Genomic DNA, 26025 nt, shown 5'->3' with positions numbered 1-26025 from the left:
CAAAAAATAGAAAAACAAAAGGAAAATATGGTTTAGGAGAAACTTATCTACTTGAGCTTGTTTCCCAAGAAATCACTTAGCCACTTTCCAAATGTGATATGTTTTTTAAAACATCATTTCAAATTAGTCATTAGAAGATTTGGAATAATACTGTAGACAAATAATTTATATTCATTCCCCACAGGCAGCAGTGATGGTTCTTGGGATAAAGAAACACTGTACTCTTCCCCACCCCAGGGATCTAAGGCTTCTGTTACCCACCCCCGCATACCTGGAGTGCATAGCCTTCCAGTTAGTCATCCTCTCCACCATCTTCAGCAGAGCCACCTTCTGCCAAATGGTACGATGGCATTTTTTAGCACTAAAAATAATAGCTGTAAAAGAAAAAAAAAAGTAATGATCAGATAGTAAAATATAGGATGTAGTTGAAATGTATATTACATTTAGATAGTTAATTATGATAAAGAAAACCATAGTATTTAAAACAAGAATTAGATTGATCAGAATAATGTAGCAAAAAATTAACTGTTTGTATTAAAAACCAATGAAGAGTGGTGAGTGATAAAACATGACACCAAACTGGTTAGTTTTTACTTTAATTTCCCTGAGTGATAAATGGGCATTGTTGCATACAAAGAGGACAAATATTTTTCCTTTGATTGTCATTATTAGAACATTTTTAAATGCTTCAATTTTCAATGATTATGTTCTTAACCATTTTAATTAGTGAGATATACTATATTTCATCATTCTATTTGAATAGAGAGATGCTGATACATGTGCATTTTTTACAGGACTGGAGCTTCCTTTTATGATGATGCCCCACCCTCTAATTCCTGTCAGCCTACCTCCAGCATCTGTCACCATGGCAATGAGCCAGATGAACCATCTTAGCACCATTGCAAATATGGCGGCAGCAGCACAAGTTCAGAGTCCCCCATCCAGAGTTGAGACATCTGTTATTAAGGTAATTGTTTAATTATACGACTGATTTGGCCAAAACCAAGATCCTCTTAAGTCACCATCACTCAATCAATCCATTTTTCTTATTGCACAAGTAGTTCTAACTTTAAAAAGCTAAGTGATATAGAAAATAGATTATAAGAAAAAGTCACTTATAGTAATTAGAACTATGGGTACAATATTTAAGCAGGCTGGTTAACTTAAAGTTCTCCATTATATCCACTAAGAAGGAGATGAATTAAATGATATATTTCAAATTTTGTGTATGTGCTTGAAAGTATGGTTATGTTTGTGTTCATGGGTATGTGTGCATATTTGTATTTTGTTATGAGCCTTGAGGTATGGAAATTAGTATCTGATTTGTTTTCAAAAGACCACAAGGGTTAAATTATGTTTCTGCCACTTAACTAGCTCTGTCATCTTGATTTAACTCGATCTTTCTGATTGTTTCTATACCTAAAAATGGATAATACCATATGGATATAAAAAACTAAATGAAATAATAAAATTGGAAGTTTTTTGTAGATTAAAAAATAAACAGGAATTGGAAGATAACATACAAACATCACATATGTATGTACACAATGCTCTGACTTTCTCTCTCTGTATATGTGTGTGGGAGGTATGTTTACATTTTTAAATGGGTGTGTATCTGTATATACTTTTTCATTCATATTACTTTATAATGTATTTTTAAATCAAAGTACTTTAAATGCATTGACAGAATAGACTATTAATTTTTAAAGTAAGTAAAAGACACCTCACACTGCATTATCCATATTTGACATAATTATTATCCTGTTTTTCTGAATATAAAACGTGTGAGTTTAGGGGAGTCTCTGGAGCATGTTTTACATAAATGGCCTTGTTACAATTTTTATTCGTTGCTTGTGGAATGCAGAATTTAATGCCCATTTTAGTATACAGTTTGGTGGTTTCTAATGAAACTAAACATGTTCTTACCATACAATCATATGATTTTTACCCAAAAGAGTTGAACACTGATGTTTACACAAAAATTTGCACATGGACATTTATAGAAGTTGTTTTCAAAATTGCCAAATCTTGGAAGCAACCAAGATGCCCTTCAGTAATTGACTGGATAAAAAAAAAATGTGCATATCCATCTGCTATGACTGTTTTTTACCATTTTGTTAACAATATGGATAACCCTGGAGAGTATTATATTTAGTGAAATAAAGCAGACAAAGAGAGGCAAATACTGTGTCTCTTCACTTTTATTTAGAGTCTTAAAAAATAAAACAAATAAACAAACACAACAGAAATAGATTCACAGATAACAGAAAACAAACTAGCGGTTACCTGAGGGAAGAGGGTTGGGCGAGGAGCAACTAGGTGAAGGGGGTTAGAGGTACCAAACTATGGGTACAAATAAACATGCAACAAACATATGGTGTACAACACAGAAAATATAGTCCATATTTTATAGTAATTTTATATGGAGAGTAATATGTAAAAATATCAAGGTGCTATGATATACACCTGAAACTAATGCAATATTGTAAGTCAACTGTGTTTCCAAAAAATAAATTAACATTTATTAAATGGGTAAGCCATGGTTCAATAAGAGATCATATGAAAAACTGAAATAGAGAAGTTTATTAATCATGGGACCTGGAGGAAGTATTGATACTTGGCATGCCTCCAGAGACAGGACAGGGAGGTTAAGATGGGGTACAGACAGAGAGGGCAAGGCAGGACCTGAGGCAAATGCCTTATTAGGATCCATGGATGAGTACTTTGGGGTTTCCAAGCTAAGGTTGGATTGGTCAATTCAAACCAAAGAGTAGGGTTTTGGTAAGCCTCCCAGGGATCTTATCTAAGAAGACTGTTGATCACAAGGCTGTTGAGGACACATACCAGGAACTTATATTTGTTCATTACTCTGGCATGCACTAGCATGAAGGGGCTAGTGTCAATTTAAGGTCCCTGCAGTCCTCTTGGTCAAAGAAAATGGATGCTGAGGCAGTAATACTAGGGAGTAGCTTAGCCAAATTCTCACTACCATAAAGGAATATTAAGACCTAAAAAGAAATGAGCTATCAAGCCATGAAGAGAAACTCAAGTGCATACTGCTAAGTTAAAGAAGCTAGTTTGAAGAGGTTTTGCACTATATGGTTTCAAGTGTAGGACACTCTGGAATAAGTCAAAACTATGGAGATCCTAAAAACAGCAGTTCACAACTGTCCAGGCCATAGACGGGAGCCAGTACATCACCTGTTAGGAACCTGGCCCCAAACACAGTGGGGGCAAGTTAACAAGGCTTCATCTGTATTTACAGTCATTCCCCATCATTCATGTTACTGCCTGAATTCAGGAATGCAAACGGGGGCTCCCAATTATTCTGGATTATAGAATGCTATATATTTACTTCATTACATATCATAATGTAATAATAATAAACATAAAGTACAGAATGAATGTAATGTGCTTGAATCATCCCCAAATTATCCCCAACCCCATCTGTGGAAAAACTGTCTTCCACAGAACTGGTCCCTGGTGCTAAAATGTTGAAGATCACTGCTAAAAATATCAGTGGTGGCTAGTGGGTGGGAGCAGGGGATGAATAGAGAAGGGAGAGTTTTTACGGCTATGGAAATACCCTGTATGATACTGTGATGGTTTTCGGGTATTATGCATTTTCTAAAGGTCTAGTTATTACTTATGTAAAAAGTTGAGTAATATGCAAATAGGATTTTTTTTAACATAATAGTGGCTCTGTAAACAAAGAGGAATGGAATCCCTGTCTCTTATGTCTCCTGCATTGGCAGGTGAGTTCTTTACCACTAGCGCCACCTAGGAAGCCCCAAAGAAAGATGGGCTTATGTTCCTTATGTAATTTTCAGAAGTACCCTTACCAGAGAAAAATAACAAATATCATAGGAGACCCAGATGAACTAATAAAACATCCTTACATCCTTTCTTGAGAGAATGCCAGTGAATGCTACATTGTTATTAGTCAAAGAACTGAGAAGAGAACTTTTTCAAATCCTGAGTGACTTTTCACTACTAGATAATTTGTTAATTTGTTAATCACAGTATTAATTCAACTTACAATCATTTCTGGTAATAGTTATTACTGAGAACTTAGCATTCTTATAACCTTGCTCATTTGAAGCAGTGTTTAGAAAACTCTCATTATACATATTAATTAAAATTATTTTAGAGGAAATTTTTATTTTCCCCAAAGAAAATGTTTAACTCTTCAGTTCAGTTCAGTCGCTCAGTCGTGTCCGACTCTTTGTGACCCCATGAATCGCAGCACGCCAGGCCTCCCTGTCCATCACCAACTCCCGGAGATCACTCAGACTCATGTCCATTGAGTCGGTGATGCCATCCAGCCATCTCATCCTCTGTCGTCCCCTTCTCCTCCTGCCCCCAATCCCTCCCAGCATCAGAGTCTTTTCCAATGAGTCGACTCTTTGCATGAGGTGGCCAAAGTACTGGAGTTTCAGCTTTAGCATCAACTCTTATGTCACATCAAATAGTGTGGGGCGAAGTGGGTAATTAGAATATAGCCTACAATTTGGTTGCTTGAAAAGATCCTAAATTAAAAGTGAAATGTTAAATACTGAAAAAGATTTACCTGTATTGGAAAAAAAAAAAGGTAAAACAAGAAAAAATAGGGATCATCCCTATATGGGAATGTGCTAGTTACATTTTTTATAGTAATGATAAGAATTAAACTTAAAGTCAACCTAAATAAAACTGGCAATAAGAATGTATTGAACAGAAGAGAAGCAAAAACACAGCTCTTAGTGTTACACACATATATATATTTTAGTTGTTATCCTTGCATACTAATTACAAGAACCATGATGATTTTCTCATAATTTATTTTTGAAAATGTAGGTACTGGTTCAAGCATTAGAATGGGGTCTACAAGCTGCTGAACTTGAGTAAATCTACCCTGCTGTCAATTTTTGTAATGGACTATGAGTTAAGAATGACTTTACATTTTTAAATGGTTGGAAAAAATCAGAAGAAAACTCTTTTATAACACATGAATATCATATGGAATTCAACTTTTGGTGTCCATAAATAAACTTTTTGGAACATAGACCCACACCAATTTACATAATGTCCATGACTACTTTCACATACAGAGGCAGAGTTAAATAAAATATTTGCCAACCTGTTTTTTACAGAAAAAAAAATGGCCAATCCTTGAGTTTTGATGAACTCAAACCCATGTGAATCTTAGGCTGTGGTTAATTGAAGCAGCACAAATGAAACTCCCAAACAACATAGAGCAATAGGACTTGGTATTGAAAGAAAAGAAGAAAAACATTGAAGGAGAGAAAATTACATAGGTGAGGACAGTTCCAATATGACATGGTTATTTGCTTTAAATGAAAGCCTCCAAGACAGAGTCTGCTAAAGTATTGAATTTAGATTTTCTCTGGTTGATTGTTTTGGACTACTGTAAATATTAGTGCAATAACTTTGAGGAGGGAGGAAAAGGACATAGGATGTTTACACACTAGTAATTCTACATTAAATCCCTAATAGCTAAATGTCTGTAAGATTATATCAAATTACTACAAGTTCTGATTTGGTCTATTATGTATCAGATTGAAATCCATGTATGTTTACTGTTTAATATTCACAGAACTTGAAGAGTAGAGGCTTTGAATGTTCAGTTCAGTTCAGTAGCTCAGTCGTATCCGACTCTCTGCGACCCCATGGACTGCAGCACACCAGGCCCCCTGTCCATCACCAAATCCCAGAGCCTACTCAAACTCATGCTCATTTAGTTGGTGATGCCATCCAACCATCTCATCCTCTGTCATCCTATTCTTCTCCTGCCTTCAATCTTTCCCAGCATCAGGGTCTTTTCAAATGAGTCAGCTCTTCGCAACATGTGGCCAAAGTATTGGAGTTTCAGCTTCAACATCAGTCCTTCCAATGAATATTCAGGACTGATTTCCTTTAGGATGGATGGGTTGGATCTCCTTGCAGTCCAAGGGACTCTAAAGAGTTTTCTCCAACATACTAGTTCAAAAGCATCAATTCTTCAGCGCTCAGCTTTCTTTATAGTCCAACTCATACATGACCATATGATACATATATATGTATCACAGTCATCATTGTCATCCATAAATGACCACCAAAGCCTTGACTAGACGGACCTTTGTTGGCAAAGTAATGTCTCTACTTTTTAATATGCTGTCTAGGCTGGTCATAACTTTTCTTTCAGGGAATAAACGTCTTTTAATTTCATGGCTGCAGTCACCAGCTGCATTGATTTTAGAGTCCAAAACCATAAAGATGCCACTGTTTCCATTGTTTCCCCATCTATTTGCCACGAAGTGATGGGACAAGATGCCATGATCTTTGTTTTCTGATGTTGAGCTTTAAGCCAACTTTTTCATCTCCTCTTTCACTTTCATCAAGAGGCTCTTTAATTCTTCTTCGCTTTCTGCCATAAAGGTGGTGTCATCTGCATATCTGAGGTGATTGATATTTCTCCCAGCAATCTCGATTCCAGGTTGTGCTTTGTCCAGCCCGTCGTTTCTCATGATGTACTCTGCATATAAGTTAAATAAGCAGGGTGACAATATACAGCCTTGATGTACTCCTTTTCCTATTTGGAACCAGTCTGTTGTTCCATGTCCAGTTCTTCTTCTTTTTTTTTTTTAACTTTACAATATTGTATTGGTTTTGCCATATATCAACATGAATCCGCCACAGGCATACACATGTTCCCCATCCTGAACCTGCCTCCTTCCTCCCTCCCTGTACTATCCCTCTGGGTCGTCCCAATGCACCAGCCCCAAGAATCCAGTATCATACATCGAACCTGGACTGACGATTCGTTTCATATATGATATTATACATGTTTCAATGCCATTCTACCAAATCGTCCCACCCTCCATGTCCAGTTCTAACTGTTGCTTCCTGACCTGCCTACAGGTTTCTCAAGAGGCAGGTCAGATGGTCTGGTATTCCCATCTCTTTCAGAATTTTCCACAGTTTGTTGTGATCCACACAGTCAAAGGCTTTGGCATAGTCAATAAAGCAGAAATAGATGTTTTTCTGGAACTCTCTTGCTTTTTCGATGAACCATTGGATGTTGGAAATTTGATCTCTGGTTCCTCTGCCTTTTCTAAATACAGCTTGGACATCTGGAAGTTCACAGTTCACGTACTGTTGAACCCTGGCTTGGAGAATTTTGAGCATTTCTTTACTAGCATGTGAGATGAGTGCAATTGTGCAATAGTTTGAGCATTCTTTGTCATTTCCTTTTTTTGGGATTGGAAAGAAAACTGACCTTTCCCAGTCCCATGGCCACTGCTGAGTTTTCCAATTTTGCTGGCATATTGAGTGCAACACTTTCACAGCATCATCTTTCAGGATTTGAAATAGTTCAACTGGAATTCCATCACCTCCACTAGCTTCCTAAGGCCCACTTAACTTCATATTCCAGGATGTCTGGCTCTAGGTGAGTGATCACACCATCGTGATTATCTGTGTCATGAAGATCTTTTTTGTACAGTTTTTCTGTGTATTCTTGCCAATTTTTAATATCTTCTGCTTCTGTTAGGTCCATATCATTTCTTTATTTATTGAGCCCATCTTTGCATGAAATGCTCCCTTGGTATCTCTAATTTTCTTGAAGAGATCTCTAATTTATTGAAGAGTTCTCTAGTCTTTGAATGTTAGATGTTTTATAATCCAACTTCCCCCATGATGGAGAAATCATTCCTGCATACTCTCTCCCCATTTTTATATATCTGTGTTGTAGAAAGCCTATTCTGTTTTCAGCAAATTTGAGTGATGAAGTTATTCATTGATTAAATTAAAATTTTCATCTCAATAGCTTCTACTTGTATGTTGTATTTTCTTAAGAAGAAAATGTCTACAAATTATTCTGTTTTCTAACCATTTAAATATTTAAGTTCTCTATTATATATAGTACCTATGGTATTTCCTTTTTCCAGACCAAATATTCTAATTTCTTCTGACAAATTTTCATCCAACCTCATGGTTGACTTTCTTTTTTTTTTTAAATCAGCTCCCACCACACCACCCCTTCCTGAATAATGTTTTAGCAGTGAACCCCCAGAAAAGAGACGAAACTAACATAAAATTTAGCTTGGACAATACTTTATAAGTTTAGTCATAGTTCATAACTTTTTGTTAGTTGAATGAGTGACTCAGTAAATTTCATGGGTTTTGATGTGAAATGCAACTAATTTAATTCTTTATCTTTTGTTTGTATTAGGAATTTGCATTTATCCATATTAATTTTTCCAGTCTATTGATTTAGGCCCTTTAGGTGCTATTTAATGTTATTATTCCAAACTATCATATTAGCTATTTATACCACCTTTGTATAATTTCCAAATTGTAAAGGGATGTATCACTTATATTACCTTAAATCACTGAGGAAAACAAACAGTATGAATCAAGAGATCAATTCCTCTTGTCATTAGAGAATTCCTAATAGGCTGAAATGCTCTACTCATTGATTCTCTTTGAGAATCATTCATCAAATAACCCCCAATCCCCCTGAATGAATCGATATTTTTCTCACTTTTATTTAATAAATTCACAATGGTATTGTAAGGATTTTTTAAATGGTTCTTGCTGAAATATAAAACAAATTTAAAGAAGAAAGGCAATGTATTTTAGTAGTTTAAAATATGAATTCTGGAGGAAGCCTCCTTGGTTTATATTCCAGCTCTGCCATCTCCTAGTCTTATGACCTTGTAAAAGTCACTTAACGTCCCTGTCTTTGTTTACTCTTCTGTATAATGGGGATTATTATATTACTGCCTCATCAGGTTGTCATAATGAGTAAGTCGGTATTTATAAAATCATTAGAAGCCTTTCTACAGTGACATTATCTTCACCTTGCTGCTGCTGCTGCTAAGTTGCTTCAGTTGTGTCTGACTGTGTGCGACCCCATGGACGGAAGCCCACCAGGCTCCCCCATCCTTGGGATTCTCCAGACAGGAACACTGGAGTCTTGGGTTGCCGTTTCCTTCTCCAGTGCATGAAAGTGAAAAGTGAAAGTGAAGTCGCTCAGTCATGTCCGACTCTTACCGACCCCATGGACTACAGCCTACCAGGTTCCTCCATCCATGGGATTTTCAAGGCAAGAATACTGGAGTGGGGTGCCATTGCCTTCTCCAATCGTCACCTTATTTCTAGTTTATTTTCTTCCAAAGTATTCAAAATCATCCGTTTAAAATAAGTTCATAATTCTATATAGAACCTATGACAAGATTTTGAAATACAGTTGCAATAATGTAATAAGACCTCTCTCTCTTTCACACTCCCTTTTTCTTGTTTAGCTCTTCTTACATAACAAAAGTAGTGTATTTTGCTTTTGGGGGGTTTGTAGTTCAGTGGTATGCAAAGCAGACATTTAAATGCATTTTTTATATCATTTTTCTTTAATGATAATATAGAATTGTTTTGAGACATTTGGCAACATTCAAATTATTCTACATTACTGAATAAACATCTTTCCTCATGCACCATATTACAGTATTTTTCTGAGAACATAAAATATGACTTAATTTTAATTAATTTTCTCTACCAGTCTGCTGTTGTGTGGTGTGTGTGTCAGAGAGAGAGAGAGAACTTAGAGACAGTTTAGGATATTCCCATTTAAAGAACTAAAGACTGAAAATTTTTATATGCAGTGTATAAATTTTCCATTCTGTAATATCTTTTCTAAACTGGTCCCTAAAATGCTATATCAGTAAATAATACTTTACTTGCATTAAGTTCAAAATGTTTAAAGATTATAAAAACTGGAACCAGAGTAACTGGATTCACAAAGTAGATTTAAAAAACCTTACAGTAATGACATTTACCTAATTTGCTTTTGAGTACAGAATAATTTATTTTGGAGCAACCATGAATAATTCTAGATGTATGGATCATTTTTATACATCATTTTTAAGAAAAGAAAACTATATTGTATAAATTTTACTTGAATTTTGAAAAGCAGTTATATATGTTCCCTTAATGTTTATTTGGGTATTGATATTAAATATGAAGAGGGGATGCTAACAAGGAAGAGGAAGTATTAAAACTCCAACTAAGGATGCCATATATCAGTGTACTGAAATACAAGACACATATTTATATCCATGAGTGCATAATAATGTTAAAATGTAAACTCATTGCTCACCATTGGAGAATTCTAGGGACCTGAATATTTTAAAAGACAAAAAAAAAAAAAAAGGTTTAAATAAAGGATAGAGGGGTGGAATGAAGCATTTCCCTGCCTTCCTCATACAGACTGTCCCTTCAGTTCAGTTCAGTTCAGTCGCTCAGTCGTGTCCGACTCTGCGACCCCATGAATTGCAGCACGCCAGGCCTCCCTGTCCATCACCAACTCCTGAAGTTCACCCAATCTCATGTCCATCGAGTTGGTGATGCCATCCAGCCATCTCATCCTCTGTCGTCCCCTTCTCCTCCTGCCCCCAATCCCTCCCAGTAGCAGAGTCTTTTCCAATGAGTCAGCTCTTCGTATGAGGTGGCCAAAATATTGGAGTTTCAGCTTTAGCATCATTCCTTCCAAAGAACACCTAGGACTGATCTCCTTTAGAATAACTGGTTGGATCTCCTTGCAGTCCAAGACTCTCGAATCTTCTCCAGCACCACAGTTCAAAAGCACCAATTCTTCAGTGCTCAGCTTTCTTCACAGTCCAACTCTCACATCCATACATGACCACTGGAAAAACCATAGCCTTGACTAGATGGACCTTTGTTGGCAAAGTAACGTCTCTGCTTTTTAATATGCTGTCTAGGTTGGTCATAACTTTCCTTCCAAGGAGTAAGCGTCTTTTAATTTCGTGGCTGCAGTCACCATCTGCAGTGATTTTGGAGCCCCCAAAAATAAAGTCTAACAATATTTCCACTGTTTCCCCATCTATTTCCGATGAAGTTATGGGACCAGATGCCATGATCTTAGTTTTATGAATGTTGAGGTTTAAGCCAACTTTTTCACTCTCCTCTTTCACTTTCATCAAGAGACTTTTTAGTTTCTCTTCACTTTCTACCATAAGGGTGGTGTCATCTACATATCTGAGGTTATTGATATTTCTCCCAGCAACCTTTATTCCAGCTTGTGCTTCTTCCAGCCCAGTGTTTCTCATGATGTACTCTGCATATAAGTTAAATAAGCAGGGTGACAATATACAGCCTTGACGTACTTCTGTTTAAGTTAACACAGTAATGCATGAGAGAAACTTTCTGTTCATAGAAATCTTCTGATTATGGAATGACATATTTCAAATTTATCAAACTGTAAACTCTAATGAAGTGATGAATCTAGGCCATTATTATTAGTGTTGATTGTCATCATAAAATGCAACCAAGCAGACACTCAGTGCTTCTTGTAGAAGCATACACCACTATCTATGAAATACTCTTGCTGCCATATCAACTTGAATCAAGCATCCAGATGTACTTATACCAGAAATTCAGAGGATGGAGGAACGGAGTCAGATTAGACCCATCAAGGAACTGTGAGCAGTTCATAGAGGGGGTGACCTCTTAGAACATACACAGTGCCCTAACTAGATAAAAAGTTGGCTTTAAGCATTCAGCATGAACAGAGAGACACCAATTAATGGCAACACTGGCTGACTCAGAACTTACCTTTTCATCCTTGCTATCTTCCTTCTATTCCACCTACTTGACTTCTCTTTTAATTAAGATGATAATATTTATTATTACATAAGACTGAGGTATAACTTTTGAGTCAAGACTGCCTTTTGCTGCTCAAAATGACTGTAGGAATTTGTTTTACCAAATAGGAATCTGGAATTTCCAGACTGCCTGAATTCTTATAGATATGGGAAAAATATAGTTCCCTATCAACATTGAATAAGTTTGAGGAGATAGTAGGAGAATAAAGTTAAATTGTTTATGATTACACTCAAGGGCCCTACCATTTTCCCATTTCCCATGAGTATTTCCCAAATACTCATAAGCAAAATTGAGTATTTCTTGAAAATCATCATCAAAACAATGAAAAAGAGCTATGTAAATATCCTTTGAAGCCTCAGTTTAGAAGTCTGAGTTGGAGTTTTGATAATGGCTACCTAACCTTCTACTAGATGCATGTATATTAGAATTGTTTGTTATGTCTTCCAGAAGTATTTTTTAACATTTTCCTGAATGCAGAATCCCAATCCTATTATTTATCCTTTCTGTTCACTTTTCCAGAAGGAGAGAATTTGGATATCACAATCAGTGTAAATGATTATGGATTTCACTAAGAGTATTTACTCACTGATGGTATATACTTCATTAGAGAAAGGAATTTTATTGGTTTTGTTTACTTACACATAACCAGACCCTAGAACACTGGTGTACATTAAGTGTTCAGTGAATAACCTCTGAATGAATGAAGTCTGAGTTATCTTAAAGCTCAGGAGTTTAGGTTCTAGAAAATGCTAATCAACTTCAATTTTGTACTGTAACAGTTGTATGAAGATAAATTTAACATTTCTTCTTCCCAATTCTATAACATACTCAATAAGGGAATTGCTAACTGAAGAAGTGATGAAAATGAAGATAATTAAAATGAGAGCAGTATAAAGTAAAGTTAAATGAAATAACCCTTTAGAGAAATGAACTGTGATTATTTAATCTTATGCTAAGAAAATATTTTAAGTTGATAAAATAGAATGCACTTTGTGGGGGAGATGAGGCTGCTGAGATAGTGCATTTTTTCATGTTTAGTCAAATGTGTAATATTGAACAGCTTATATTTTTAATTTAATTTTTACTTTAATTTTTATTAACATACAGTTGATTAAAATGTGCTGTGTTTCAGGTATACAGTAAAGTGATTAAACTCTACATATATATGTATGTATATATTCAGCTATATATATGTATGTGCTTGTATATTCTTTTTCTGATTCTTTTTTCTATACGTTATTACAAAATACTGAGTATAGTTCCCTGTGCTATTTGGTAGGTTCTTTTTGGTTATCTATTTCATATATAGTAGTGTGTGTATATTAATCCCAAACTACTTTTTATTTTAGCATTTTAGAATTCATTGTTTTAATCTCCACCTTTGATTGTGAATTGTAGTATAGACCAATACTTCTTGTTCTACCCAGAAGCAGTAAATGCAGATTTTCCTTTATGTTATTCTGTTACCATTAGTTTATTAGTATGACCTTTTTTTTTCCAGTGAGAGTGTATTCTTCTTAAATTTTCATTTATTATTGTGGCTAGTTTTATAAAGATAGAACACAGCAAAAGATTGTGCTTTATTGATTGGTGAAGCTATGATGCAGGACTATAAGGCAGCGTGTTGAAGTATTAAATATTCTTCCTCTTTGTCCCACTTCAGGGCCATCTTGGAGGTTAAAGGGTCTCACACAAATGAAATGATAAATCCAGTTTACATAGTTTCCCTATAGACACTGAACTGCTTCTTTCTTATTATGTCTGAATAAAACTCATTATCTATTTTGTTTCAGTAATAATTATGAGATTCTCCCCTAAGCAATTCTTTACTGTCTCCATTATTCTCCATCTTATAGCATACTCTGGAAAGGCAAGCATATAAATATGATAAAAGAATTAAGCTGTTGAAATAAATTAATTTATTGTACAACAATGTATTCAAATCTTACTTGCTCAATGGATTTTACTTTAATGAAATTCTTCAAAGAATAATACATCATGTTCCAAAGATTGAAATTATACATTAAGTAAAATGACTGAATATGTTGTGTCTCAGTTTATAGAAACTTTCAATTGAATACTTAAGCTTTAAAAGCATAAAATTTGCATAAATTAAAATATTTCTTTAAGTAAAAGTATTAAATATTGTCTTTGCATCCTTTGTTCCTAGACAAAAAAAGCAATTAAAGTAAAAATAAGCTAAAGCTATAATAAATACTACAATTTCACCTATGTTGCCTAAGCCTTAAATTATGTTTTAAGATGTATTTTACATTAAGATTTTAATCCAGCTTATTTTTACTTAGTTTATTATATGACTTTTAGAGTTATGAATGTGTAAGTGAATAAATGAATAATGCATGAATGAAAAGAATCATCCAAGAAAACTTTTACAATTAAATACATTGACTAATGAAATAATTGTTTACCCCATGTGGAAAATAAGTAACTCTTCAATGACACAACCATTGTTACTAGAGTTTTGTGCATTAAATATTTTAGTACTTTATGAGCTAAATATCTCAGGGAAAAAAATCAGTTTCTTATGCTTTCCATTAGTGCCACTGAGAAATTTCTTATGACAGGAAAACTCATACTTGAAAAATGATTTTAAAGGAGTTGATTTATTCCAAGATTGCAGTTTACCTCTGTTTGGCCAAACACATTCCACTGAAAATATGATCAGTTACATAATTATTAGAAGGAATATTAAAATGTTTGGATGGATAAACATTGATGTGAGCGAACTTTTGAATAAAATAGAATGGCTAATTTAGAAAATATTGTTTGTATAAAAATATATTGATGTTCTTTGTTTAATATATACCGTGTATTTCTGCATAATCTAATTGTTAAGATTTAGATGTAGTAGAAATTAGCTTAAAACTTAGACAAACTTAGGTACCTCTTTATTAGAGAAATCAAGGTTAGAGTCTATATAGTGTGTATCTGGTCATGTGTGCAATTAACTACAGCATAGATTATTTATATAGACATTTATACAGACTAAAAAGGAGTTCTTCTATACAGTTTTCTAAATCCATACTTTATAATAAATGCACAGATACTCCAAAAATGACACAAACTCCAGCCTTTGAGTGCTACATGGAAGCCAAGTTACCCTTTGATTTGTGATTTCAGAGACTTGATGTGAACTTTATTGCCTTTTTTAAATTAAAAACTGTGGTTCAGTTCATTTCAGTCACTCAGTCCTGTCCAACTCTTTGCAATCCCATGGACTGCAACACGCCAGGCTTCCCTGTCCATCACCAACTCCTGGAGCTTACTCAAACTCATGTCCATTGAGTTGGTGATGCCATCCAACCATCTCATCCTCTGTTATCCCCTTGTCCTCCTGTCTTTAATCTTTCCCAGTATCCGGGTCTTTCCAATGAGTCAGTTCTTCCTATCAGGTGGCCCAAGTGTTGGTGCTTCAGCTTCAGCATTAGTCCTTCCAGTGAATATTCAGGGTTGATTTCCTTTAAGATTGACTGGTTGGATCTCCTTGCAGTCCAAGGGACTCTCAAGAGTCTTCTCCAACAACTTGAAAGTAACAACTCTTTCAAGCTCAGTCTTCTTTATGGTCCAACTCTCACGTCCATACATGACTACTGGAAAATGATAGCCTTGACTATACAGACCTTTGTTGGCAAAGTAATATCTCTGCTTTTTAATGTGCTGTCTAGGTTTGTCATAGCTTTTCTTCCAAGGAGCAAGTGTCTTTTAATTTCATGGCTGCAGTCACCATCTGCCGTGACTTTGGAGCCCAAGAAAATTAAGTCACTGTTTCCATAATCTCCCCATCTATTTGCCATGAAGTGATGGGACCTGATGCCATGATCTTCGTTTTTTGAATGCTGAGTTTTAAGCCTACTTTTTCACTCTACTCTTTCACTTTCATCAAGAAGCTCTTTAGTCCCTCCTCGATTTCTGTCCTAAGAATGGTGTCATCTACATATCTGAAGTTATTGGTATTTCTCCTGGAAATCTTGATTCCAGCTTGTGCTTCATCCAGTCCAGTGTTTCTCATGATGTCCTCTGCATATAAGTTAAATAAGTGTGGTGACAATATACAGACTTGACATACTCCTTTCCCAATTTGGAACCAGTCTCTTGTTCCATGTCTGGCTCTAAATGTTGCTTCTTTTTTTTTGTTTGTTTGTTTGTTTTGTGAGTTTCTTCAATTTGTAATTTTTTTTGGAATGCTTTGCATATTTTATTTTTTTTAATTTAGTAAAGTAATTAGTCTCTAATTAAAATAAATAAATGTTGCTTCTTGACCTGCATACAGATTTCTCAGGAGGTAGGTAAGGTGGTCTGGTATTCCTATCTCTTGAAGAATTTTCCACAGCTTATTGTGATCCACACAGTCAAAGGCTTTGGCATAGTCAATAAAGCAGAAGTAGATGTTTTTCTGGAACTCTCTTGCTTTTTCCATTATCTAACAGATGTTGGCAGTTTGATCTCTGGTTCCTCTGCCTTTTCTAAGTACAGCTTGAACATCTGGTAGTTCATGGCTCATGTACTGTTAAAACATGGCTTGGAGAATTTTGAACATTTTGTGCAAATGAATATATTCAGAAAGAAAAAAGATAAACTATTAATACATGCAACAACCTGAATGAATCTAAGAAACATTTTGTTGTGTAAAAAGGTAGACATGAAAAATTAGGTACTGTATGAGCTAATTTTTGTGAAATCTAGAACCAGCCAAACCTCTTTCTGGTGATAGAACTCAGAAAGCAGTTGCTTATGGGGATGGGAGAAATAGGTTGGAAAGGGGCATGGGAATCTTTCTTGGTTATGGAAATTGTCGAGAGGTTGACAAAACTCATTAAACTGAACACATAATAAGTTCATAGTTTGAAGCTGTTTTAAGTTTAACCTAAAGGAGAATGGTAAAAAGAAAGATTTATAATCCCAGTTGCTTTTAAATTATAATTAGATGGACAGTAACTTTTAGCATCCAGATGTGGGTTCTCCATTCTTTTAAATCATATATGTGCTTGTTTCTTAGAAATTTAGGTCATTTGTCTGCAATGTGACCTATAGAATGTAGACTACTTAGAAGTATAACTTGTTTGATTTATTTAGCTTGGAAAAAAATTACTGATAATTGTGCTCATTTTTCATGTTGAGACATAGATTTTAAAAATATGCATTGCAACTATAAAGAGTAGACTTTAGTTGACTTTTTTATCCTTTTCTTTTGCTACAATATTTTTTGACAGGTAAATTCTTTGTTGTAAAGTTTCTTGTGTCTATTTTTTATTCTACAGAATACATACTGAGAAACAGTTTTATGTTTAGATTTTGGAAGAGGGCTTGGCTATTTTTGAGGATTATTTTCTTTTTATTTGTATAATTCTCAAGAATGAAGCCTTAGTGTAATTGTTGAAGATGATTATTGACAATGTGTAGGATTGAAAAATTAAAAGCATATGAGACAAGTGATGTTCAATCTTGGATATATGTTAAAATCACCTGGAGAGTCTTAAGAAACATTTGTTTCTGGGCCCCACAGCAGATGAAGGGTAAATGCACCCACCAGATGGCCTAAAAGAACAAATTTATACCCTCATATTTCTGGAGTCTAGAAGTCTGAAAGCAAGGTGTCAGCAGTACCACGCTTCCTCTGAGATTCTGGGTAGAATCCTTCCTTGAGTCTCCAAAGATCCTGATGGTGGCTAGTAAGCTTTGACAATCTTTGGTTTACAGCTGCAGAGGTCAGATCTCTACCTCATCTTCACATGATGTTTTTCCTTCATAGTTTTTCTCTGTTTCACATTTTCCCCATATCTTCACAATGTCCTCTTGTGAAGACATCTGTCCTGTTTGATGGAGAAGCCATGTTATTTTAGTATGGCCTCATTGCAGTTAATTTCATCTGCAAAGACCCTGTTTCCAAATGCTCACATTCATAAGTATCCATAGGTCAGGACTTCAGTCATTATGAGGGGACACAATTCAACTCATATAAGCCAGAATCTCAGGGAGTAAAGCCCAGGCATAGGCATGTTGAGGAACTTCCCAGGTGATTCTAATGGAAAGTAGAATTGCAAACCATCAATGGGTTAAATGAACTTTTGAGATTGAAGACAGGCATTACTCTTTTTCTGTTAGTACAAAGCCTTAAGCTTGTCTGTTTTCTATATTACATTAGCCTTTGATATTTTGAAAATAGCCTCCTATAGGCTGATTTCATTCTAGAACACCTTCTGGTTTCAGACAGTCTGCTTTTATGTCATATTTGCATTTTTGCACTCTAATCAGGAATAATTTGCTTATTATTTATTATGTATCATGTATCAGTTGACTTGTAGACTTCCAAATATTTATGAATTATTGAAAAGTGTTCTTCAAGGACAGTGTGTGTTCATATCTGAAGGTGAAAATATCTCTTTGCTCAAAGAAGCAAATGTTAACAAATGAGTATTTTATTTATTAATCTGTAAATCCATTTATAATAGCTCAGTGGAGATAGTTATACAACAGATTGGGCTGGCCAAAAAGTTCGTTTGGGTTTTTCAGTAAGATGCAACAGAAAAATCTGAATGAACTTTTTGGCCAACACAATATTTGCACATTGGTCTCGTTGGGAAGGTGCAGGGCTTGGGTAAGATATGGAGTGGGACTTGAGTGTGAGCATAGGACAGGATCAGGAAATACAATACCACATTTCCCTGGGATACACCTAATACATTATTCATGAATTTTCAGTAATATATTTGTGGGTTGCATTGATGCTAGGAGTCTGAAAATTACCAGAATCAAAATTATTCAAATGTTAAATAATAATAGATTTCCATGGTCCCTTAAAATGTGACTGCCCAAGTATATCCAGAGAAGTCCCATAATGAAATAGCTGTTAACAGCTCCTCTGGTGTTATTTTGATGATGTCACTATGATAATTTGTGTGTTAAATGATCCTAGACACTTGCTGAATCAATAGACTCTATGTATCAGGTTTTTTTATAATGATAATTGTCTAGAATTAAAACTTGCTTTGTTCTGTTAATTCTTTGTTGTCTAATGGTTCTAAACTGGATGTCTTTTTTGACCTCTATTTTTATCCAAAGAGGGGATTTACATTAGTCATTACTACAATGGTGTTCACCTATTTTCTTTCTATTCTTTTCTTAGACTTATGGTTGTTGGTGGGGAGGAAAGAAAAGATAGGCAGTTTGGGATGAACACATACACAGTGCTTGCTATATTTAGAATGGATAACCAAGGAGAACCTATTGTATGGAACTCTGCTCAATGTTATGTGGCAGCCTGAATGGGAGCAGGATTTGGAGAAGGATGGATACGTGTATATGTATGGCTGAATCCTTTTGCTATTCACCTGAAACTATCATAACATTGCTCTTCAGCTATATCCCAATACAAAATAAAAGTTTTAAAAAATTTTAAAAATAAATGTGTCTTTTAATCCAGTTAAATGTTGATGGAAAAAAGTGTTGTCTTCACATTTCTGTAGCATTAAGAAAAACCAACATTGCTTAAGCAAGGGTCCAATGTATTTACCTCTTTTCTTCCCCCCACCCTCCCCTGGCGGTATAGGAGCGTGTTCCCGACAGCCCGTCACCTGCCCCCTCCCTGGAGGAGGGCCGAAGGCCTGGCAGCCACCCATCATCACACCGCAGCAGCAGCGTGTCCAGCTCTCCAGCGCGGACTGAGAGCTCCTCGGACAGAATTCGTAGGTGTCATTCTTCCACTTGTCACCATTTTAAACTTTATTAGGTGCAGCTGGCTGTTCTAATCAAAATACCCTCATTCTGAAGAGATCTCAGATGTATCATGTTCTGAAGCTCTGTAGCAATAGCCATGTCTCAAAATTGTGTTTCCCAGTTTGCAATAGCATGAGGTATGGTAGTACATTAACAATTCTGATATAAACTCCCTCTTTTTGATGCCACACATAAAGATTTGAGTTATGAAACAGTTAGAGAAAGTAAGTAACTTTCTAGATTAGTTTCTGAAGTAAACACCTCCAACTGTCAAATATCTAGTATCCAAATATACTGTGTACGAATTATTCCTCTTCATTCCTTCAATTCCTCCTTGCCAGTTTTTAAAAATTTACAATTTTTAAACTTCATCCTTGCATTGACAAAGAGGGATAACAGAAATAGATTCAAAATAACTGTTTTGAGAAAAACACATTTCATAATCATTCAGATGATCAATAGATTGAAGAGTTTGAAATTGGTCAAATTTTAGGATTTGAATTAGTAACAGTCAATAATGCATATTATCTTCACATGTTATTATTATACAATTCTCAAAAGTAGGTTCATACTTTATTTTGTAATCACATTTTCAGATATTTAATCCTTGTCCTCATGATCAAGAAAATTAAGAGTAAAGTTGTGGGTTATTGTTAATTGGTCAGTCATGCCTGACTCTGCCAGGCTCCTCTGTCCATTGGATTCTCCAGGCAAAAATACTGGAGTGGGTTGCCATGCCCTTCTCCAAATTATTCTACATATTTTTAAAATGTATTTTTTTCAGTGAAAGTAAGGTTTTATGGAATGACTTTTCTTCAAAATTTTTCACAAAACCAAAATTTTCATGGGCAATTTATTAAGAAATATATTGATTAGATTGAAATCATAAGGGTATTTGGTCGCACGCTTTATCCTGTCAGTAGTGACAGATTACTCTTAATAATTCAAGGAAGAAATTATTGTTTTAAATCATTCAACCATGTAATAGATATTAATGGGCAGTTTTATTTTTAAATTTGAGTTCAAAATCAAATGTTTAAAGAAGTACTTTGATATCTCTTAAACTTAGGGTTTTGTCTCCTAGGCTGTGTGTGTGCATGTTCCGTTGCTTCAGTCATTTCCAACACTTTGTGACCCCATGGGCTGTAGCCCTTCAGGATACTCTATGAAAACTGCAATGGGTGGCCACTTCCTCCTCCAGGGAATCTTCCCAATCCAGGAGTCAAACTCACATCTCTTGCATCTCCTGCATTGCAGGCGGGTTCTTTACCTCTGAGCCACTGGGGAAGCCCATTGACTAGAATAGAATATGAATATTGAATTTCAGTGATATTTCAGTTCCTTAACTTGTTGAAAACTCTATTTGCCCTCTCATGCCTCTAAAACTATTCTAAATTATATTTTAACTTTATAGACTTAGAGTGTTCTAGCTTTAAGACTGTAGTTTTTGCAGTTACAGAAGGCTCAGGAGAGGATGTGTTACATTAGATAAAGCCTGAATAGTTCATTGGTAATGGTTATAGTGGTATGACCACTGAAAAGTATTCTAGACATTAAAAAATATACCTATTTTATGAGCTAGAGGATAAAATAGTTTCATTTTCAATATATTTCTGCTTGTTCTTAAGAATTATCATAGTTTTCAGTCCTCATGGTGTTCAAATTAGATTATAATTTTAAAGTTAGACCATGATATTTTATTTATTTCTGATTCCAAAACAGTTTAAATAGGTTATTTGAATATTGTGTATTATGGTGTTTTATTCTTTTATCTTTTGTTTCGGGCTTGACAGCTGTCCATCAGAATGGGTTGTCCATGAACCAGATGCTGATGGGTTTGTCACCAAACGTACTCCCTGGGCCCAAAGAGGGAGATTTGGCTGGTCATGACATGGGACATGAGTCGAAAAGGATGCATATTGAAAAAGGTAATAATATATGATTATGAGGTCTGTTTTTCCTGCTTGACATATGAACTAGGTTTTAATCACAGAATAAAGTATATTTCTAAATTACATTAGAAGATGGTATAGAAACATTTTAAAAGCCTATAATATTAACATTAAGTAAAAATCAAGTCTACTCAACAAAAAAAAGAAATATGAAGAGCTGCTGTGATTCTCTTAAACAACAGGTAAGTGTTCATTTATTTCCCAGTACATTTAGAAAAAGAGAATTTTTTATGTTTTAATTGTTATCTCAATTCCTGAAGGTCTACAGTTTGTCTTCCTCCATGTCTTCAGGGTCCATTGTCCTTTTACTTAGCATATGAGAGCAAGGACAATACACAAAGGATTACTATGAGTATTTTTTGGAATAAAAGAGATGGTCATTTGGTCAATCAAGAAATACAGTGAAGATTATCAACCAATGTACTAGTATTATTGTTCAGTCACTAAGTTGTATCTGACTCTTTGTGACCCCTTGGACTGCAGCATTCCAGGCCTCTCTATCTCCCAGAGTTTTCCCAAGTTCATGTCCATTGAGTCGGTGATGCCATCCAACCATATTATGCTCTGTTGCCCTCTTCTCCTCCTGCCTTCATTCCCTCCCAGCATCATGGTCTTTTCCAATGTACTAGTAATTGCTTCTAAATTGCATGCAACAAATAAGCCCAGATAGTGCAAAGCTATGAACATTTTCTATTTATATTTGATTTGTACCAGTGTGAGTTGTTTCCATAGGCAAACATTTGTCTTTTCATCCCTACTTTGTGAAATACTTTCATCAAGAATTGAAATATTATTTTAACATGCACGTGGGAAATTTATGCTGTTGGATGCAAATTCATGTTTTTGAATGGTAAATTTAAATTAGGACAATTGGAGCCTTGCCATATCTTTATCTTCTTAATTTAATACTATCAAATTTTAATAATAACATAGACTGTATACTTTGATATCTTTTTTGATATGACTATCAAATAATCAGTGTTATGGAATGGATTACTTCTTTGGAAACAATTTATTACTCAAAAGGCACAATTAATTGGATATCAAAAAGGAAAATGAATACAATTGGACATTTAAATAACAGAAAGAAATGTTTACAGAAAGACTAAGTTAAGGTGGGAAACCTTTTTTCCTCAAAAATAATTATTCACCAAAAGTAAAAATGCCTACACAACTATGTTTTTCTTTTCCACATGAATACAGTTTACCTGAAACCTCAGGGAGAAAGAAAACAATATTTATATAAATTAAATTATCTGTATTTTGCAATTAATGATAAAATGGTAATCTTTACTAGGTTCTAATATGTCAAAATGTAGGCATTATTGAGAGCAGCATTAAGACAATTTCTAATAATTTTGAAATTCACTACCAAGTATTATCACGAAGCTGAGTGGAATATATACAAGTACATAAGTTGGTCAGATTGTCTCTAAATGTCTAATTCTAATCTTTCTGTGAGTTCTTCTTCAATAATGAAGAAAAATGTTATATAGAATGCATTATGTATATTTTGACATGTGTTTTTATATTTAATGAAAAAATGATTTGTGAAAATCTACAGTAATACATTTTTCATAGAGGATTTAAGTTTTAAGTAAGAATATTTACATATAAAAATCCATTACTAGGGTTAAGCAGCCATTCTCCACTGTCTTGCGATAGAATGAAACCCTACAGAAAAAGTTTTTAGTGACTCTTTTCACAGGTTTCTCATAGATGCTACAGAACTAGTTTCACTTAAAATGCATGAGAGATGTTTTATAGTATATAGTGGATATCAGTATATTAGTGATTAATTCTCTTGCAGAATCTTGGTGAAGCAAGTATGGGAGTGAAATATAAAAGCTCAGAGGTGGTAGGTAAGAGACCACTAAAGGCATGATCAACAATGTGACTAAAATAATGAGTCCCCTGGAATTTTTGGTGGGGAGCTTTCTACAAATCTCATGTTTCAAGTTGAGTTGAACTACACTTTTTTGAAGTGGTTTCTTTTTTCAGAATATATGAGTTGTATCTGCCTATCTGTTCATCATCTGTCTATATACCTATAATCTGTTATTATTATTATAATCTTGCCTTTCCTGAGATACGAAACTAGATTTTTATAGGGATCCTACTGCTGATTTTCCTGTGTGCCTGTCCCTTAAATTTTCATTACAATATTTGCCTTGTTATTCGGAAGTTCTTTTTTCATTGGTCTGCTTCCAGTACTACATTGTAAATTCCGAGGAGTCATGTATATACTGCGTTTGCTTGAAAAGGACTAAACAGTCTATTATGTGAATGCATATTTATCTGAGCTGAATTGCTAAAAGATTGTAAGAGATGGTGAAGGTAAGTTAAAATAACTGTGAAGATGAAAGGCAAAAGGTGGAATTATGGAACCCTTTGAACATACATGTGTATGAAACAGTAGCATATTCTGGCTTGAATATACACAAAAACTTTTTCTATATCACTATAATCTTATCACATGTTAAGTTTTTAAATTGTTTTGCTTTCAGAATAGAGATCTTGGTCATAACCCAACAGTCTTTCAATATCTGAATGCATATTTTATTTAAAAAAGTACATTTTATTTTAATATTTGCCCTAGGGATGTGAAGCTACCATTACATTCTTAATTTCAAATATAATTATGGGGTCATAGACATTGTAATAGACATTGATACTCTTATAGTAAGAGTTTTATTATATGATGTTCATCTTTTGTATGTATCTCATCTCTTCTGTTTTTCAGCATACTGAATTATTAGTAAATATTCATAGGCTTTCTAGATTGATAGGGTCTACTAAATTAAAAATTGTTTTTTTTTCATGACTACATTCATCATGTGCCTTATACTTGCCCTGTAACTTTCTTACTACACATATCTGTATTAAAACAAGTGACTTCATTTAGAGACATTTGTAGAGAAATTAATTATATGCTTGTGTCATTTTAGGCTTGAACTTCTTAAATGAAATTTGCTGTTCACCACTTTAAATCATCTGAAAGATAATAATTCTTAAGAAAACATTGATGTTAAAAATAGATACCAAAATTAATTTGGGTGCTGAGAATCACCATGGTCTAAAATCTTAATCATCAGTAACTTTTAAGCATTTTTAAATCATGTTAATATTAAAAAGTTGTTGACTTTATTCAGTTAGACAGAATATTTGTCACCATTAGTTGAAGGATCAGTGGCTATACAGGCATTAGAATTCAAAGTAATAAGTGCTGAGTAAACTTTCCCCTTAGTTTTTAAAATAAAAACACTCTAAAGGGTTTTTGAATCCAGAAAGAGTTTAATTAGAATATATTCAAAATATAAATATGAAAAACCAAGTTAGTGTATCAAAAAGTAATAGACATACATTATTTCAGTGTTCCTAAATGTTAGGAGAAATGATTTTAACAGTATGAACTTTGATTAAAATTAGGGCTTTATCAAAGATATGTCCTGAGGAAATCTTCGACACAGCTGGTAGCCTCATAAACAGTTTTATGTCTTCTAACTTTTCCAAACATACTCCAAGTTCTCTAGACCTTCTGGATTTTAAAAAACATTTTTGATTTTTGCCCTCAGTCTAAAATTAGTGAAATAGATAGGATTAATTGATATTTTCATTTTTTTTAATTGAAGTATAGTTGTTTTACAATGTTGTGTTAGTTTCTTGTGTGTGACAAAGTAATTCTGCTTTATATATATAAGACAATGAAAGAGTTACATATATATGTAATATATTTCTCAGGTACTTTCCACTATAGATTTTTATAAAATACTGAATATAGTGTCCTGTGCTATATCGTAGGACCTTGTTGCTTATCTATTTTGTATAAAATAGTGTATATCTGTTATTCCCCAAATCCTGATTTATCTCTCCCCCAACCTTTTCCCTTTTAGTAACCATAAGTTTGTTTTCTATGGTCTGTGAGTCTGTTTCTGCTTTTTAAATAAATTCATTAGTATCATTGTTTTTTAGATCTACATATAAGTGATATATCATAAGATATTTATCTTTCTGTCTGGCTTACTTCACTTAATATGATCTCTAAGTCCATCCATGTTCTACAGATGATATTATTTCATTCTTTTTGTGGTTGAATAATATTCCATTGTAAGGGCTTCCCTGGTGGCTCAGGGGTAAAGAATCTGCTAGCTAATTCTGGGTTTGATCCCTGGGTCAAGAGGAAGATCCCTTGGAGGAGGAAATGGAAACCCACTGCAGTGTTCTTGCCTGAAAAAATCCCATGGACAGAGGAGCCTGGTTGGCTACAGTCCATGGGGTCCCAAAGAGTCAGACACAACTTGGCGCTAAACAACAACAGATATTCCATTGTATATATGTACCACATCTTTATCCATTCCTCTGTTGATGGGCATCTAGGTTGCTTCCATGTCTTGGCTATTGTAATAGTGCTGTTATGTGCAACGGGTTTATGCATCTTTTCAAGTGAGTTTATTTCTGAATATATGCCAGGGCATTGAAATCATATAACCAGGCTCTCTATTTCTTTATGCTGCATCTCTCTTTATTCCCCCCAAATCTGTCACTGGTGCTGATTTTCAGTGATAACTCTCATGCATAATTTGTTCCCTGGTTTATCAAATTGTTTGAATTGTTATTTCCAAAACATTTTTGAGCATGCTTCATACCATGCATATAATTCCCTATGCACATTTTTATT

General features: G+C 34.5%; 1 protein-coding gene across 2 annotated transcripts in view; it reads left to right on the top strand.

The window, feature by feature from the left end:
- DACH1 (dachshund family transcription factor 1) overlaps nt 1–26025 on the top strand; it is a 477973-nt gene that overhangs the window by 325318 nt on the left and 126630 nt on the right. Inside the window, exons 4-7 of one of the 2 annotated variants that reach the window (XM_019971815.2) lie at nt 185–340; nt 795–967; nt 19229–19364; nt 21189–21323. In XM_019971815.2, the coding sequence (XP_019827374.2) occupies nt 185–340; nt 795–967; nt 19229–19364; nt 21189–21323 (600 nt within the window). The remainder of the gene's footprint in view (nt 1–184; nt 341–794; nt 968–19228; nt 19365–21188; nt 21324–26025) is intronic. The other variant, XM_070800335.1, reaches the window with a different exon arrangement.

Source organism: Bos indicus, chromosome 12 (genome assembly GCF_029378745.1).
Source record: "Bos indicus isolate NIAB-ARS_2022 breed Sahiwal x Tharparkar chromosome 12, NIAB-ARS_B.indTharparkar_mat_pri_1.0, whole genome shotgun sequence".
Classification (NCBI taxonomy): domain Eukaryota; kingdom Metazoa; phylum Chordata; class Mammalia; order Artiodactyla; family Bovidae; genus Bos; species Bos indicus.
Note: the sequence above shows the minus strand (reverse complement) of the source record. Positions and strands in the feature narration are given on the sequence as shown.